The 14,846-nt window shown below is 40.7% G+C and overlaps 1 protein-coding gene across 3 annotated transcripts in view; it reads right to left on the bottom strand.

Annotated features, from left to right (window-relative positions):
• daam2 (dishevelled associated activator of morphogenesis 2) overlaps nucleotides 1–14,846 on the bottom strand; it is a 176,575-nt gene that overhangs the window by 11,246 nt on the left and 150,483 nt on the right. For all 3 annotated transcript variants that reach the window (XM_063007178.1, XM_063007176.1, XM_063007177.1), the window contains 5 exons: nucleotides 14,722–14,810; nucleotides 10,344–10,512; nucleotides 8,634–8,741; nucleotides 7,946–8,006; nucleotides 5,976–6,107 (listed from right to left, as the gene is read on the bottom strand). In XM_063007178.1, coding sequence (XP_062863248.1) covers nucleotides 5,976–6,107; nucleotides 7,946–8,006; nucleotides 8,634–8,741; nucleotides 10,344–10,512; nucleotides 14,722–14,810 — 559 coding nt within the window. The remainder of the gene's footprint in view (nucleotides 1–5,975; nucleotides 6,108–7,945; nucleotides 8,007–8,633; nucleotides 8,742–10,343; nucleotides 10,513–14,721; nucleotides 14,811–14,846) is intronic.

Below are 14,846 nucleotides of genomic sequence, written 5' to 3' on the forward strand. Positions count from 1 at the left end.
TGCATGAGTGATTAAGATTTTAACTGGTTTTGCATGTGTTCAATCACATTGCCATGATGCAATTTTTTCACTCACTTTTTAAACAGTACCAATAATTTTGTCCAAGACATGTTAGAATGTCTTTGAAGAATAGACAAGAACTTGACCATTTTCAAAACTGGTTTCATTCCAGTGCAAAGCAAAGAAACACATGTATAGGTTTAGGGCAGGAGTGCCCAATACATCGTGACGTACATTGTGATCTACCAGTCGATCACACAGTGCACGCTAGTAGATCGCACCTGATTCAAACAGGTCAGTGTGATTGACATGAAATGTGGCCACTGTTTCTTTAATTTGCGGTTTGTTACCATAGCTACGCCTCAGCCTGCCTAAAGTGCTGAGAATCCATAAAGTTTTCATTCATCAGTAGTCAGTTTGCACCAGTTTAGCATTTTTTCTTTTGTAACCTACACTGTTTGTGAAGATGGGTGCGCAACCAAGCACAAAGAAACCAAAAACGTCTCTATTCGGGCAAGACCACTGCAAAGACAGCTGTTTCTTTTATACGTAGAAGAATCCGACAGATTAATTTTAACCCTACAATCTGACATTCATATGAAGTCAAGGGCCTCTGCTGGACAATTTTGGAACTTCCTGGCTGAGGAAAAACATCCAAACAAATAAATATGTGCCACATATTTGACAGCATTTTGGATCAACCTACTTGTGTGAAACAGCCTTTTCCAACATAAAAATAATTAAGTCTAAATATCGGTCCACCCTTACTGATGACCACTTGGAAGACTGCTTGAGAACTGGCATCAGCAGCTGCTGTCCAGACTACATAAACCTGGCTGACATCATTCAGTGCAAATCATCAGAATAAGATTAGTGGGATTTTTCAGTTGATTGCCCTGTAATGCTGAATATCAATATTGCATACAGTTTAGCATTAAGTGTTTGACTGTAATCGGTGTTTGCCATTTTGCACATTATGGGGCAGGTGTACCTCACACATGTTTACATTTTCAGCATGTAGCAGATGCTTTTATCCAAAGCAACTTACACAATGAGCGGAACACGATGAGCAATTGAGGGTTAAGGGCCTTGCTCAGGGACCCAACAGTGGCAACTTGGTGGTGGCGGGGCTTGAACCGGCAACCCTTTGTTTACTAGTCCAGTACCTTAACCACTGAGCTATCACTGGCCCCGTGTACATGTAAAAGTAATTAAAAAAAAAAAAAAAAAAAAAAAAAATTACTGTATAAATATTTTAAAGAATTTAAACACATCAAGAGATCTTAAAGAAATCTTGGTGCTCAGATCTTCTGAGTCTGAGAGAAGAAGCCTTGAGTATGCACGGGTACGTCCAAGCTCAGTGGGATTTTTTAAACATTTGTTTATTTGTTTATGCACGTCCAATTGCTTTATTGCGTCATGCTTCCTCTCCACCAATGCCGATCCCTGCTCTGATTGAGGAGAATGAAGTGAACCCATGCCCCCTCCGACAAGTGAGCAGCAGCCGTATGCATTTTGTCATCTACACTTTGATGAGTGCAATGCGGATCAGCACTGTGTATGGAGAGACACACCCTGATCAACGCACTCTTTTCCTCATCTCTGTGCAGATGCCATCAATCAGCCAGCAGAGGTGGTAATTGCATTAGAGAGTCCCACCCCTGTCTGAACAACAGGCCAATTGTTGTTCATGTGGCTGCTTAGCTCTGTACAATGTATTCGAGATCCCAGCTCTGGTGTTCTAGCGTGTGTTTTACCTCTGCGCCACCTGAGCGGCTATGCTTAGTAGGATTTTAATGGTAGAGCACAAAGATAGTTATTTATGAGCACAACCCAGAACCAAGTTAATATTTAGGGTGTTGGGGTTGCTATCATACCAAACAGGTGCTGTGGTTAGCTATTGCTGAAACGAGTATCTCTGTTGCAACACAGAGGACAGATGAGAAGAACAAGTCACCAAAAGTTTAAGGACACCTTGATAATATACCTAACAAACACCCTAAAAGTCACTCATTCTCACTCACTTTCTTAACCGCTTGTCCTATCAGGGTTGCGGGGGGGTTTTGGAGCCTATCCCAGCTTTTCAATGGGCGCAAGGCACATGGTAACACCCTGGACAGGGCGCCAGTCCATCGCAGGGCAGACGCATGTACACACACACACAAACACTCATTCACCTAACCTATAGGGCAATTCAGTGTCTTCAATTAATCTGACTGCATGTTTTTGGACTGTGAGAGGACACGGGTGCTCCCAGAGGAAACCCACACAGGACCTGGACAATTCCACCTGGGGATCGAACCCAGGACCCTGTTTTTGTGAGGTGACAATGCTACCCACTTAACCATCCTGATACCCACATCCTAAAAGTGAATACTAGAAATGTTACACAAGTAATGCATAACATCCAACTTGTGTATGTATTGTTTACCGCATACATAATCTTGAGCTTGGGGACAACATGCAGCAGGTGGATCAGACCCATACAGCGTTACTAATAAGAGCCTCTTCTCTGAACAGTTAACATACAGAAAAAGCTGTAAAGAGTGTAAAGGCCTGGAAATCCGACTTTCCTGGCATGGTGAAGTCACTGCACACTAAAAATAAGTAGAACTATTTCTTTTCTCTGACACTGCTTTTACTCAATCCCTGGCCTTCTTTCTCTCCCCTCACTTTTTCTAATTAAAGCCCTCTCCTCCCTTCATGTCTCATGCTAGTGCTTGGCAGGACTGCAGAGTTTCAGCGGAGGAGAACGGAAAGAGTCCATCTTTGAGACGCTCTCTTACAACACCCTGCTCACTGCTGACAAAGAGTGAAAGAAAAGCAGTTGGAAATCACCTCACGTCTCCACAACAACTCTCACAACAAGCAAAAAGAAAACGGCTTCAGTGTTCCGGTCCCTTGTGCAATTGCTTTTGGCTCAGATGAGAGCTTTATAAGCGAGTTCCCTGAAGCGGAGGTGGAGGAGCAAGCGCCTTTCTTTGATGAGCATGCAAAAATACTTTAATTAAGACACAGGATCATGCAAAGTGGAAAAAATAGGTTGAAAGGTCTAAAACATAGAAGATAAACTGCTTTAAAATGCAATACATATGCATAATCTGGGATTTGTATAAATTTGTCTAGGGACCAACGTTTTGATCAGAAATTGATAAAACACTACTAAAATGTCAGCAGTTTATAAGTAGTGATCTTATTTAGTACTTGGTTTAACAACCTTTGACAGCTATTACAGCCAGTAGCATTTTGGCTTTGCACTTGAGGAAATTTGGACAATTTTCTTTTCTAACTTCTAAAGTTCTGCCAGGTTAGCTAGGGGATGTTGATGTAGAGCAATTTTCACATCTCACCGCAGATGTTCAGTGTTCAAGGACAGCAATTTCCTTTATTTTTAACCACTCAAATCCTGAATTAACAGTTTTTGGGTCACTGTCTTGAAAGACAGACCGTCCAGAATTAAGCTTTTTGGCAGTAAAAACAATGTTTCTATCCAGTACTGTTTTTCTTTCTGTTAAAATATCCAGCCAACAGCACCCTGTGGGCAGCATCCTGTGACCACTGATGAAGGTCTATAAGATGACCAACTCAAACAGCAGCAATAAATGATCGTCTCTGACTTTACATTTACAAGGTGAACCAACTAGGTAGGAGTGTCTAATAGAGTAGACAGTGAGTGGATACGGTATTTAAAAACTCCAGTGACTGCAGTGCTGAGAAAGATCCACCACACAAATAATACCTACGCTGTGGTGATCCTGACCATAGAAGAACAGGGTGAAAGCAGGTACAGTGTATCACAAAAGTGAGTACACCCCTCACATTTCTGCAAATATTTCATTATATCTTTTCATGGGACAACACTATAGACATGAAACTTGGATATAACTTAGAGTAGTCAGTGTACAGCTTGTATAGCAGTGTAGATTTACTGTCTTCTGAAAATAACTCAACACACAGCCATTAATGTCTAAATGGCTGGCAACATAAGTGAGTACACCCCACAGTGAACATGTCCAAATTGTGCCCAAAGTGTCAATATTTTGTGTGACCACCATTATTATCCAGCACTGCCTTAACCCTCCTGGGCATGGAATTCACCAGAGCTGCACAGGTTGCTACTGGAATCCTCTTCCACTGCTCCATGATGACATCACGGAGCTGGTGGATGTTAGACACCTTGAACTCCTCCACCTTCCACTTGAGGATGCGCCACAGGTGCTCAATTGGGTTTAGTCCATCACCTTTACCTTCAGCTTCCTCAGCAAGGCAGTTGTCATCTTGGAGGTTGTGTTTGGGGTCGTTATCCTGTTGGAAAACTGCCATGAGGCCCAGTTTTTGAAGGGAGGGGATCATGCTCTGTTTCAGAATGTCACAGTACTTGTTGGAATTCATGTTTCCCTCAATGAACTGCAGCTCCCCAGTGCCAGCAACACTCATGCAGCCCAAGACCATGATGCTACCACCACCATGCTTGACTGTAGGCAAGATACAGTTGTCTTGGTACTTCTCACCAGGGCGCCGCCACACATGCTGGACACCATCTGAGCCAAACAAGTTTATCTTGGTCTCGTCAGACCACAGGGCATTCCAGTAATCCATGTTCTTGGACTGCTTGTTTTCAGCAAACTGTTTGCGGGCTTTCTTGTGCGTCAGCTTCCTTCTGAGATGACGACCATGCAGACCGAGTTGATGCAGTGTGCGGCGTATGGTCTGAGCACTGACAGGCTGACCTCCCACGTCTTCAACCTCTGCAGCAATGCTGGCAGCACTCGTGTCTATTTTTTAAAGCCAACCTCTGGATATGACGCCGAACACGTGGACTCAACTTCTTTGGTCGACCCTGGCGAAGCCTGTTCCGAGTGGAACCTGTCCTGGAAAACCGCTGTATGACCTTGGCCACCATGCTGTAGCTCAGTTTCAGGGTGTTAGCAATCTTCTTATAGCCCAGGCCATCTTTGTGGAGAGCAACAATTCTATTTCTCACATCCTCAGAGAGTTCTTTGCCATGAGGTGCCATGTTGAATAACCAGTGGCCAGTATGAGAGAATTGTACCCAAAACACCAAATTTAACAGCCCTGCTCCCCATTTACACCTGGGACCTTGACACATGACACCAGGGAGGGACAACGACACATTTGGGCACAATTTGGACATGTTCACTGTGGGGTGTACTCACTTATGTTGCCAGCTATTTAGACATTAATGGCTGTGTGTTGAGTTATTTTCAGAAGACAGTAAATCTACACTGCTATACAAGCTGTACACTGACTACTCTAAGTTATATCCAAGTTTCATGTCTATAGTGTTGTCCCATGAAAAGATATAATGAAATATTTGCAGAAATGTGAGGGGTGTACTCACTTTTGTGATACACTGTATATATATATATTCCCAATTTTCCTCCCAATCCAGTTGTATCCAATTACCTGATTGCATTACACTTCCTCTCTACAAATACTGATCTCCACTCCTGATTGAGGAGAACGAGACTGACACATGCCCCCTCCGACAAGTGTGCAGTAGCTGATTTTTTTTACCCACACAAGGAGAGTTTATATGTGGATCAGCTTTGTGTATGGAGAGCCACACCCTTATCAACACATTATTCCTCGACTCTGTGTAAGCACCATCAACCAGCCAGCAAAGGTCATAATTGCATCAATTATGAGGTCCTGGCTCCGGCTCCCACCCTGTATGAACAACAGCCAATCGTTGTTTGTGTAGCCGCCCAGCCCAGCCGGATGGCAGAGCTGAGTTTTGAACTTGTGAGTTTGTGCACTATCATGTTTTACCACTGCACAACCTGAGCAACAAGTTCTTGGATATGGTTGACTTATAAACATCACCTTCAGTTGCAGCAACAGTTGGCTTCACATTGACCTTTATTACTGACAATGTTTAGACAGACAGACTAAGCAATGTGGCTGGGGTTTTATATCTTTTAATATCTTAACAAAATAACCAATAAACTTACCTTGTCTTTTGCCTCATTCAGCAGATCTTCCAGCTCAGAGAAGCTAAAACTAGCCACCGTGATGAAGTCGCTGACCACAGGTACAAACTTATCCCCTCGGTCTCGTGCCTGGCTCTGCTGGTACTGCAGCTCCTGCGGGTTCATGCCAGAGGTGGGTTATAAAACTATTCAGATCATCTCTTATGGCTTCCTAAGTTTCATTCTAATCATCTGTTAATAAACGGCATGTAGTATCCTGGCATCTCATGCTTTCATGCCATACAGTCCACAGGCTGCTGTTTTCCGTGTCGTGCAGACAGAGAGATTAGTGCACATGCTCAGCTCTGAGTTATGGCTTAGCTTGGCCCAGTTCCTCTACATGTCTCTTCTTTAATTGCTTAATAAGCATGTCTGTTAGCAGACATCACTGATAACGGCTCTGCTTGTTTGGATGCTTTACATTCTAAAATTATGTACAAACCCAAATAGAGAAGCAGCACATGGTTAAATGTGACTTGTCTGAATTTAGCTGAATTGTGGAACCATTAAGCACTTTCTTTTCCCAGTTAATTGCTCACTTATTTAAACATAAATCCAAGGTTTAAGTAAGAACATGGTTCCACAAAGATCTGTAATGACCAAGAGAACTGCCAAAACACTGTTGTGAGAAGTAATTGCCCCCTTACTGTGATTCATCACACTTATTGTTTTAGATCATCAATCTAAACTTAACATGAGACAAAGACAACATGGGTTATAAATAACACTTATTATTAAATTACTAATTCATTTACTGATTAAAAAGTCATCAAACACCATCTGGTCACATGGGAAAAAGTAATTCCTCCCCTAGTTACTCAGTCTGCCAATTACTCAAATTTAGCTGAAAGTTCTAATCAGACTAGACAGTTTAATCTAAGCACTACTTAAACACAGGGTGACTAAATTTTGGTTATAAAAAAGAGGACACTTTGTCCAGTGAGGGACAGGGGTAATTATTTATGTAATTGGTGGCACCATGGCAATGTGTATGGTGTAGAGGTTTAAATATTTGATAAATGCATCAATAACCATGCAACTACTTTATTGAACTTTAATATATAAACATGTACAACTAACAAGACAACTAACAAATCATTTTATGGCCAGACAATCTTATTCCTTTCCATGCAGCTTTTAGCCTTAAACAATAATAACAACAAATTGAACCAATTGAATTGAACAAACTGAACAGTTGTCACCTATAAATAAAAATCCCTTAATTTTTAGTTTCTTTAATGTATTGCGCAAATACAAGCTGAGTTATTTGAGTGTTTTTTCAACTTTAATTAATTTACTTAAATTACTTGCTCCCATGATTAGAAACCCCACAGTAGGAGTTTCTTTTAGTGCTTGCTGAGTAATGTCGACAGAATGCAGTGCCATCACGGTGTTGACAAGAGCCTGTCTTAGGTGCACGTAAAAATTTACGCACTCTTTCAGAAGCAGTGAAAGCCTTTTTTAACAAGACAGACTGCACATCCATTGATCTGCAGCTGTTGTGGTGCTTTGTAGTGTGAAATGCAAAAACCCATAAAAACAAAGATGAAATCAACGCAAAAACACACACGCAGAATAGCGAGTACAGACTAGAAAAGCCGAATCCTGGACATTTTTGGTGGTCCCAAAAAGAAGACATGTCCGGGAAAAAGAGGACGTATGGTCACCCAACTTTAGACAGGATACTGTCCTTTAGGATTTTCTAGCAGAGAGCTAAGCAAAAATAAAAAAAATCACCTTTGAATCATTTTTAAAATTCTGTGTAAGTGTATGATATAATATGCAATAGGGTTATAAAAAGTCATGAATCAAACCCAATTAAAATCACTTGGGCTAGCAGTTATGGAGACTCAGATATCATCTGTTATCTGATTTCATGCTAAAGATTTATTTTGGTCTTCATATTGATAACAATAGAGCTTTAAATTTAAATGTATAGTATGAGTACTTACTGCTTCCAGAGCCTTCAGTCCACTCTTTATACTATAGACGTCCTTCTCCAGTTCAGATAGACTGCACATACAGCAACAACAAATGTGTCAGACAAAATACCAGATGGGAAACAAATCCAAGAGCAGTGAAAACAAAGCACACGGCATGTAAGTGTTATTTATTAATAGTATTATAAATCAATTAAATAAATAACAGCAAAAAATACACTATTTCCACAAAATTACTAAATAACAAAATCAGGTGTTACCTTAACGTAAAAAGTATTATGTAAATACAAGGTGAGTCAAAATTATGTTAACACTAATGGATCTATTCCCTGCGAAATGTGTGTCCGAGCATTAAATGGTACTGTTGCTCGCTGGTTTTTGTGTGTTGAACATAATGGTGAACTGTCCTGTAAATCATCTTACACATATGAAGTATGTTTTGTGAATAAATGGTTTCCGCCATTCAAGTGTTAACATAATTTTGACTCACCCTGTAAATAATGGAGATGTTTCCTCTAAAACAAGGGTTCTTAAACTGTGGGCCATCTACAGCCTGCAATGGATGACTAAATCCCATCCTTCCTATACTGTACATTATTGCATCTGTTGCAGCCCAGCCAGTAAAAAGGTTGAGAACCTCTACTCTAAGTACTGACAACATTCATCCTTTTGATTAACACCACCTTAAACTGTCACTTACTTTACTTTGGCCGCCTCAGGTACGCTGAGCAGATCCTGCTGAACGTTAAGGGTGTCTAGGTAATTCTTTTCAAAGATCATAATCAGGTAGTGCAACATGGTGATGTTCCTGTAGAAGACAGAAAAGAACTCACTGTTATTTAAAGATTTTTAATGCATGTAATGCACATTAAAATGTAATTTAACCCACCACTCTTTGTCTTTCCAAAATTAAAACATGTTAAAACCCATTCTTTATCTTTAGACATCAACATGTTAAACAAAAGAGAAAAATAATTCTTCTGTTCGAGTGATGTTATATTTATATTCTTAAAATGTGACACTTAAAAGGACAAAATGTTCACTGTACAGTATACCAACCAATCATGTAAAACACTGTGTGGACTACAGTGGAAGGAGGCTGCAAGATAAACTAGCACACACTTTTATTACAGTTATCCCTGCAGTCATCAATACTGGCTGCAGGCACATCCTTTCTCATTATGGAAATGTTTTATTAAGCGCTATATAAAGTCAACCAAAACAATCATAAGGTCCTACATTACAGTAATTTTTAAAGCAGTGGTAACCTAGTGGGTAGAGCTTTGGTCTGGCCCTTGAGCAAGGAGTTAAACCCTCTCAGGTTTAAGGGGTGCTGTCTAGTGGCTGACCGCGCACTTTCACCCCTAGTTTCTAAACAAGCTGGGATATATGGGAAGAATATGGGAAGAATTCAGTTGTATTAGCTTAGCGGTTAAGGTACTGGACTAGTAATGAAACGATCGCTGGTTCAAGCCTCACCACTGCTGGGTTGCCACTGCTGGGCCCTTGAGCAAGGCCCTTAACCCTCAATTGCTAAGACAATATACTATCATGGTACTGTAAGTCACTTTGGATAAAAGCGCCTGCTAAATGCTGAAAATGTAAAATGTAAATTATTTTGTTCACTGTCACTGTTGCTGGCCTAGTTACATCGAGTGTGTTCAAAAACCAAGTGAGCTCTCTACATAGACAGCATTTTACATCATCCTACACGCGCTCCTGAGAAGTTGGCTGTTCGAAATCCTAGACGCCTTAAAATGCTCACTAGTAAAATACCTTTAATTTAAATGATATTTTGACTGAAAAACGAAGGAGCATCCAATGCTTCCTTAGCGATGAAGGCAATCCCAGCATTCAGTGCGGCACGACTTTTCTCACAAAAAAAATAACAAATATGGCGGATGATGCGGGGCAATGAAGAGAGTTATTTTTAAATGTAAATAAATTATCGTTGATGTTTAATTTGTATAAAGGTGTACAAGAGTCATTTATTTGCAAGTTCGAGCTTGTCAGTGACATGCTAGTGCATTGTGCCACCCCATTCCATTGGTTTGAATGGCATTATGCAAACTGTGTTAGCTTAGTAAGCGAAAAGTAATGGAATCGCTGTCCAAGTAGTGAACATCAGGTTCGAATAACCTGACTTAAATCCTCTCTACTGAGGCAGCTGCCCATGAAGGCAGTAAGACAGCAAGGCAGCACACTAGGTTTTTGAACACACCCAATACGTTTGCTCATCTGGCTGCTCCTGGTTTTGACCTCCAGGGCTTGGACTGTCCTGCATAAACAAACAATGTAAATCTATGGACCCAAAAGGGGTCCTGGATTCTGTAAAGCTGCTTTGAGACAATGTTCATAGTAAAAATTGCTATACAAATAAATTTGACTTGACATGCTGTGTGGCACTGACCTGTCTATGCTTGACTTCGTGTCTACAATCTTGTTCAGGCTGGACACTTTGAAGCCAAAGGCATTCCCTCTCTGCCCTTTATTTAAGAAGTTCCCCAAGGCCAGAACCACCTCCAAGATCTGTTTAAGACGCTTACTTCGTACCACCTCACGGGATCCACACAGGATAGCTGAGGAGAGAGCAGACAAGCAAGGATTACTTTACTGACCATTTACATGGACCACACAATGTCCTGAGTTCTTATAGTTCTAAATGACATTTCACAACACTAACATAGTCATTTCATAACAGTGCTCTGTTGATATAAACCAAATTAATACATTAAGAAAATGCATTTTTGATATCTTCGAAAAATAAAATTGACCTCTTTTTTGTATGTGCTGCTTGTACAGCTGCATCAACACAGGAGCATTTCTATGATATTTAAACACTGTCACTTTAAACCAGACTGCCAACCAAAAATCTTCAGCCACCAGGGACCTGTGGTCGGACACTGATACACTGGTATAGGGCTGAAGGATGATTAACACACGCTGTGCATAAAAAACAAGTACACACTGTTGCTATTGTACACGAGCAATACACAAAGACGAAACCACAAAATTTCCCAAAAAAGTCCCTGGCATAAAAAAAACCTGCTACTTAACCTCAGTGTAAACTTTAGGTCAGATCAAGAGAATATGAACCCACATTGTACTCTGTATTAGTATGGATGTGAAGATGAACTGGTCTCAACCTTTATCTGTCCTCAATGAACTGGGATTCCCATCCTGAGCTCCAGTTACTGAAGCCATGCAGAAAACACACAGCTCTAATACATGGCCAAATTCTCCCCTTATTTTCTTTCATAGAAATCCCAAATCCCAAAAGGGGGCCTGGTTAATTTAGCACCACCCTTTATTCATGGCAAAATGGTAAAATACAAATGTCTTGGTTTTGACACAAGCAAACATAAAAGCGTTGATTAAAATATGCTGGTGGCATTTGTTGCACCCTTACAACTGCAAAATACATTTAGCATAGTCTATTAACCAGTTTGAACTGGGCGATCTGTGTGCCTGCTTCTTAGAGTGTTGTTATTAACAGGATAAGAAAGGGGTGGCTTTGGGATGGGGGGCACACTGGTTGAGAGGTTACCGCACAGCAACATGGGTCCCAGTACTATTCGGATTTGGGTTTAAGAGTAGAGTGAATTATGTTAGCTTAAAAATATACATTAAATAATTCTCTTTAATAGATGAAAGTATAAAAGCAAGGTATTGGTGCCCGTTGTCTTCAGGCCTAATTAATAAATTGGATGTTATCTATTAGCACCATAACACAGCATAGAGTCCCAGGTTCAATTCTGTGCCCAGGTTACTGTCTGCAGTTTTTAGTTAAATGCATGCCTTTCTTCCCACCGTCTAACAACCTGCTGATGGGTATGATTATACACTGATCAGCCATAACATTAAAACTACCTCATTGTTTCTACACTCTGTCCATTTTATCAGCTCCACTTACCAGAAGAACTTTGTAGTTCTACAGTTACTGACTGTAGTTCATCTGTTTCTCTGCATGCTTTGTTAGCTCTCTTTCATGCTGTTCTTCAATGGTCAGGACCCCCACAGAGTAGATATTATTTGGGTGGTGGGTCATTTTCAGCACTGGAGTGACACTGACATGGTGGTGGTGTGTTAGTGTGTGTTGTGCTGGTATGAGTGGATAAGACACAGCAGCGCTGATGGAGTTTTTAAACACCTCACTGTCACTGCTGGACTCAGAATAGTCCACCAACCAAAAACATCCAGCCAACAGCGCCCCGTGGGCAGTGTCCTGTGACCACTGATGAAGGTCTAGGAGATGACCAACTCAAACAGCAGCAATAGATGAGCGTTCATCTCTGACTTTACATCTACAAGGTGGACCAACTAGGTAGGAGTGTTTAATAGAGTGGACAGTGAGTGGACATGGTATTTAAAAAGTCCAGCAGCGCTGCTGTGTCTGATCCACTCAGACCAGCACAACACACAATAACACACCACCACCACCAAGTCATTGTAACTGCAGGGCTGAGAATGATCCACCACCCAAATAATACCTGCTCTGTGGTGGTCCTGGGAGAGTCCTGACCATTGAATGACAGCATGAAAGGGGGCTAACAAAGCATGCAGATAAACAGATGGACTACAGTCAGTAATTGTAGAACTACAAAAGGCTTCTATATGGTAAGTGGAGCTGATTAAATGGACACTGATCAGTGTGCATGCAGCCACTAGGCCACAAAGTGAGATGCACTGTCCAGGATGTATAGCCACCGTGTGCTCACATCATTTCTGAGACCATCTACACTACATTACACTACACTGCATTACACAAACGTTACTCTTTGCATTTATTTTAACAGGTTTTGCTGGTGCTGTGTTCATTAGACTTTGGGTGAAAGATCTTTAGGTAGTGTGAGCTTTATTTACTGGGAACATAAGCACAATGACAATGCTTTATACGCCACCCTAAAATACCATTGTAAAATTAAATACTGTAAAAAACATAAATGCTGTTGCTTTTAAATGTAGGTCTTTGTAGTCATGTAGTCAAGTACGTTCATGTTCAACCAAACAAACCCAAAAACCTGGCCTTAATCCATCCTACACATTTTTCACTCTCAGAATGTTCTGTAATGCTGCCATGGACCTCTGAATAAGCCTTTTAATTTACTAATAATGCCTATGGAAACACCATGAGCTGTAGGTCACTTTGTATGAAGTGTATTCTCGCTCTTTAAAGCACTGAGCAGTGTTTTTTGAGAGTGAGAACTCAACATTTGCCAGCTTTCCAAAACAGGCTCCTTGGTAACCCTATTCTTTATTTGAAGTGAAGAGAAATTTAAGCACCACAGCCCTACAAATTAAAACCTACTAATGCTGCTTGATGGTTACAGGCCATTATGTTATATCATAAATCAGGTCTTAATGGTAGGGGCAAGATGGAAGCCACTGCTGAGTGAAAAGCATTTGATAGTTCAGTTGAACTCTGCAAAATGACATATAACAAACATGATTACCTGGCCCATGCTATCCCTACACTGAAACATGGTGGTGGCAGCATCAATTCTATTGTGGTGGCAAGGACAGGAAGGCTAGTGAAAATGAGGGACAGATAAATGCAGCCATGTACAGGAACATTCTAAAAAAAAACACCACTGAAGTACACACCAACTCAGACTGAAGCACACACCAACTCAGACTGAAGCAACAGTTCACTTTTGAACAGAACTATGACCCTAGTAGTAGCTGCAGGACAAGTCCCTGATTATCATTTAATGGCTCAGCCAAAGCCCAGACTTAAACTTCATCAAACATCAGTTTGATTGTTTGTCTGGGTTTATTGCCATATCAGCAACATACTGGCTATATTTGTGGCATAGACAGATATTGAAACTGTACATCATTATTTGTTCAGATCATTTGTTTTATATCAAGTCTGTCTAAAAAGTTCAGAATTTTAATTGAAGGAATCTTCTCAAACAATTCTTTCAAGTTCTTAACCTAATAAAAGTCGTCTCTGACGGCTGAAATTCTAGGACATTCTAACAAGATACGTTTTATTGTAAGGGTTGTACAGTAGTACAGAATTGACAGGTTGGTGCCTGCTCGCCAACCAGGAGTTGCCGGTGGGTGAGGGCAGTATGAACAATTCGGCACCTTGTTATAATTGTCTGGTCTTGCCTATTTAAGAAGTCTCGGTTGTGTTTAACTTTAATGTGGGGAGTTATTTCATGCAGTTTGTTTTGGGAATTGCAGGACCAATCTTCTTGCCATTTTATTCTGCAGCAATCTTTGATTTCTGGGTAGGCATCAGTTATTGGGCTGTATCTCCAAGCAATCTGTTTGTTTTTCACTTCCTTCGCCAAGCTATCCGCTTTTTCATTGCCTTTTATGCCACTATGATTGGGAATCCAGCAGTAGACAATGGAAACTCCTCAGGTGTAAAGTTCTTTGTCCAATTTAAGCAGTTCTTGAATGATTGGGTGTCAAACATCAGTGGAGATACCTGAAGATGGAGGTTCACAGACTTTTGCCATCTAATCTGAGACAGTTTGAGAGGATCTCAGTTTGAGTGGAACTGACAGGTGTGCAAGCACATGCAAGACATATTCAAGAAGACATGCAGCTGCCAAATGCAAATCTCTTCCTGTTTGATTAAAAGCATAATTATCTCAAGGTTTTATCTTTGTAAATCTTAGATGTGCTGTTTACATGTTTAATGCCTGGCATAAGTGGTGCTGTAAATGTGTAGCTGCAAAAATCTGATAACTCAGCTAAATGATTCATAAAAGTAATTCCAATAAGTAAATATCTGGTTATTAATGTGCAAAAAACACACTCTGTGAACTTACCCTCCACTTTTGGCTTGATCTCTGCAATTCTTTCTGCAAACTTTTTTTTGAAAAACAGGGATTGAAGCCTCTGCTGGTAGTGGTCAATCCTAAACACGAGTTACAGAGAGGTTAAACAGAAAACA

This window comes from Trichomycterus rosablanca, chromosome 13 (genome assembly GCF_030014385.1).
Source record: "Trichomycterus rosablanca isolate fTriRos1 chromosome 13, fTriRos1.hap1, whole genome shotgun sequence".
NCBI lineage: Eukaryota > Metazoa > Chordata > Actinopteri > Siluriformes > Trichomycteridae > Trichomycterus > Trichomycterus rosablanca.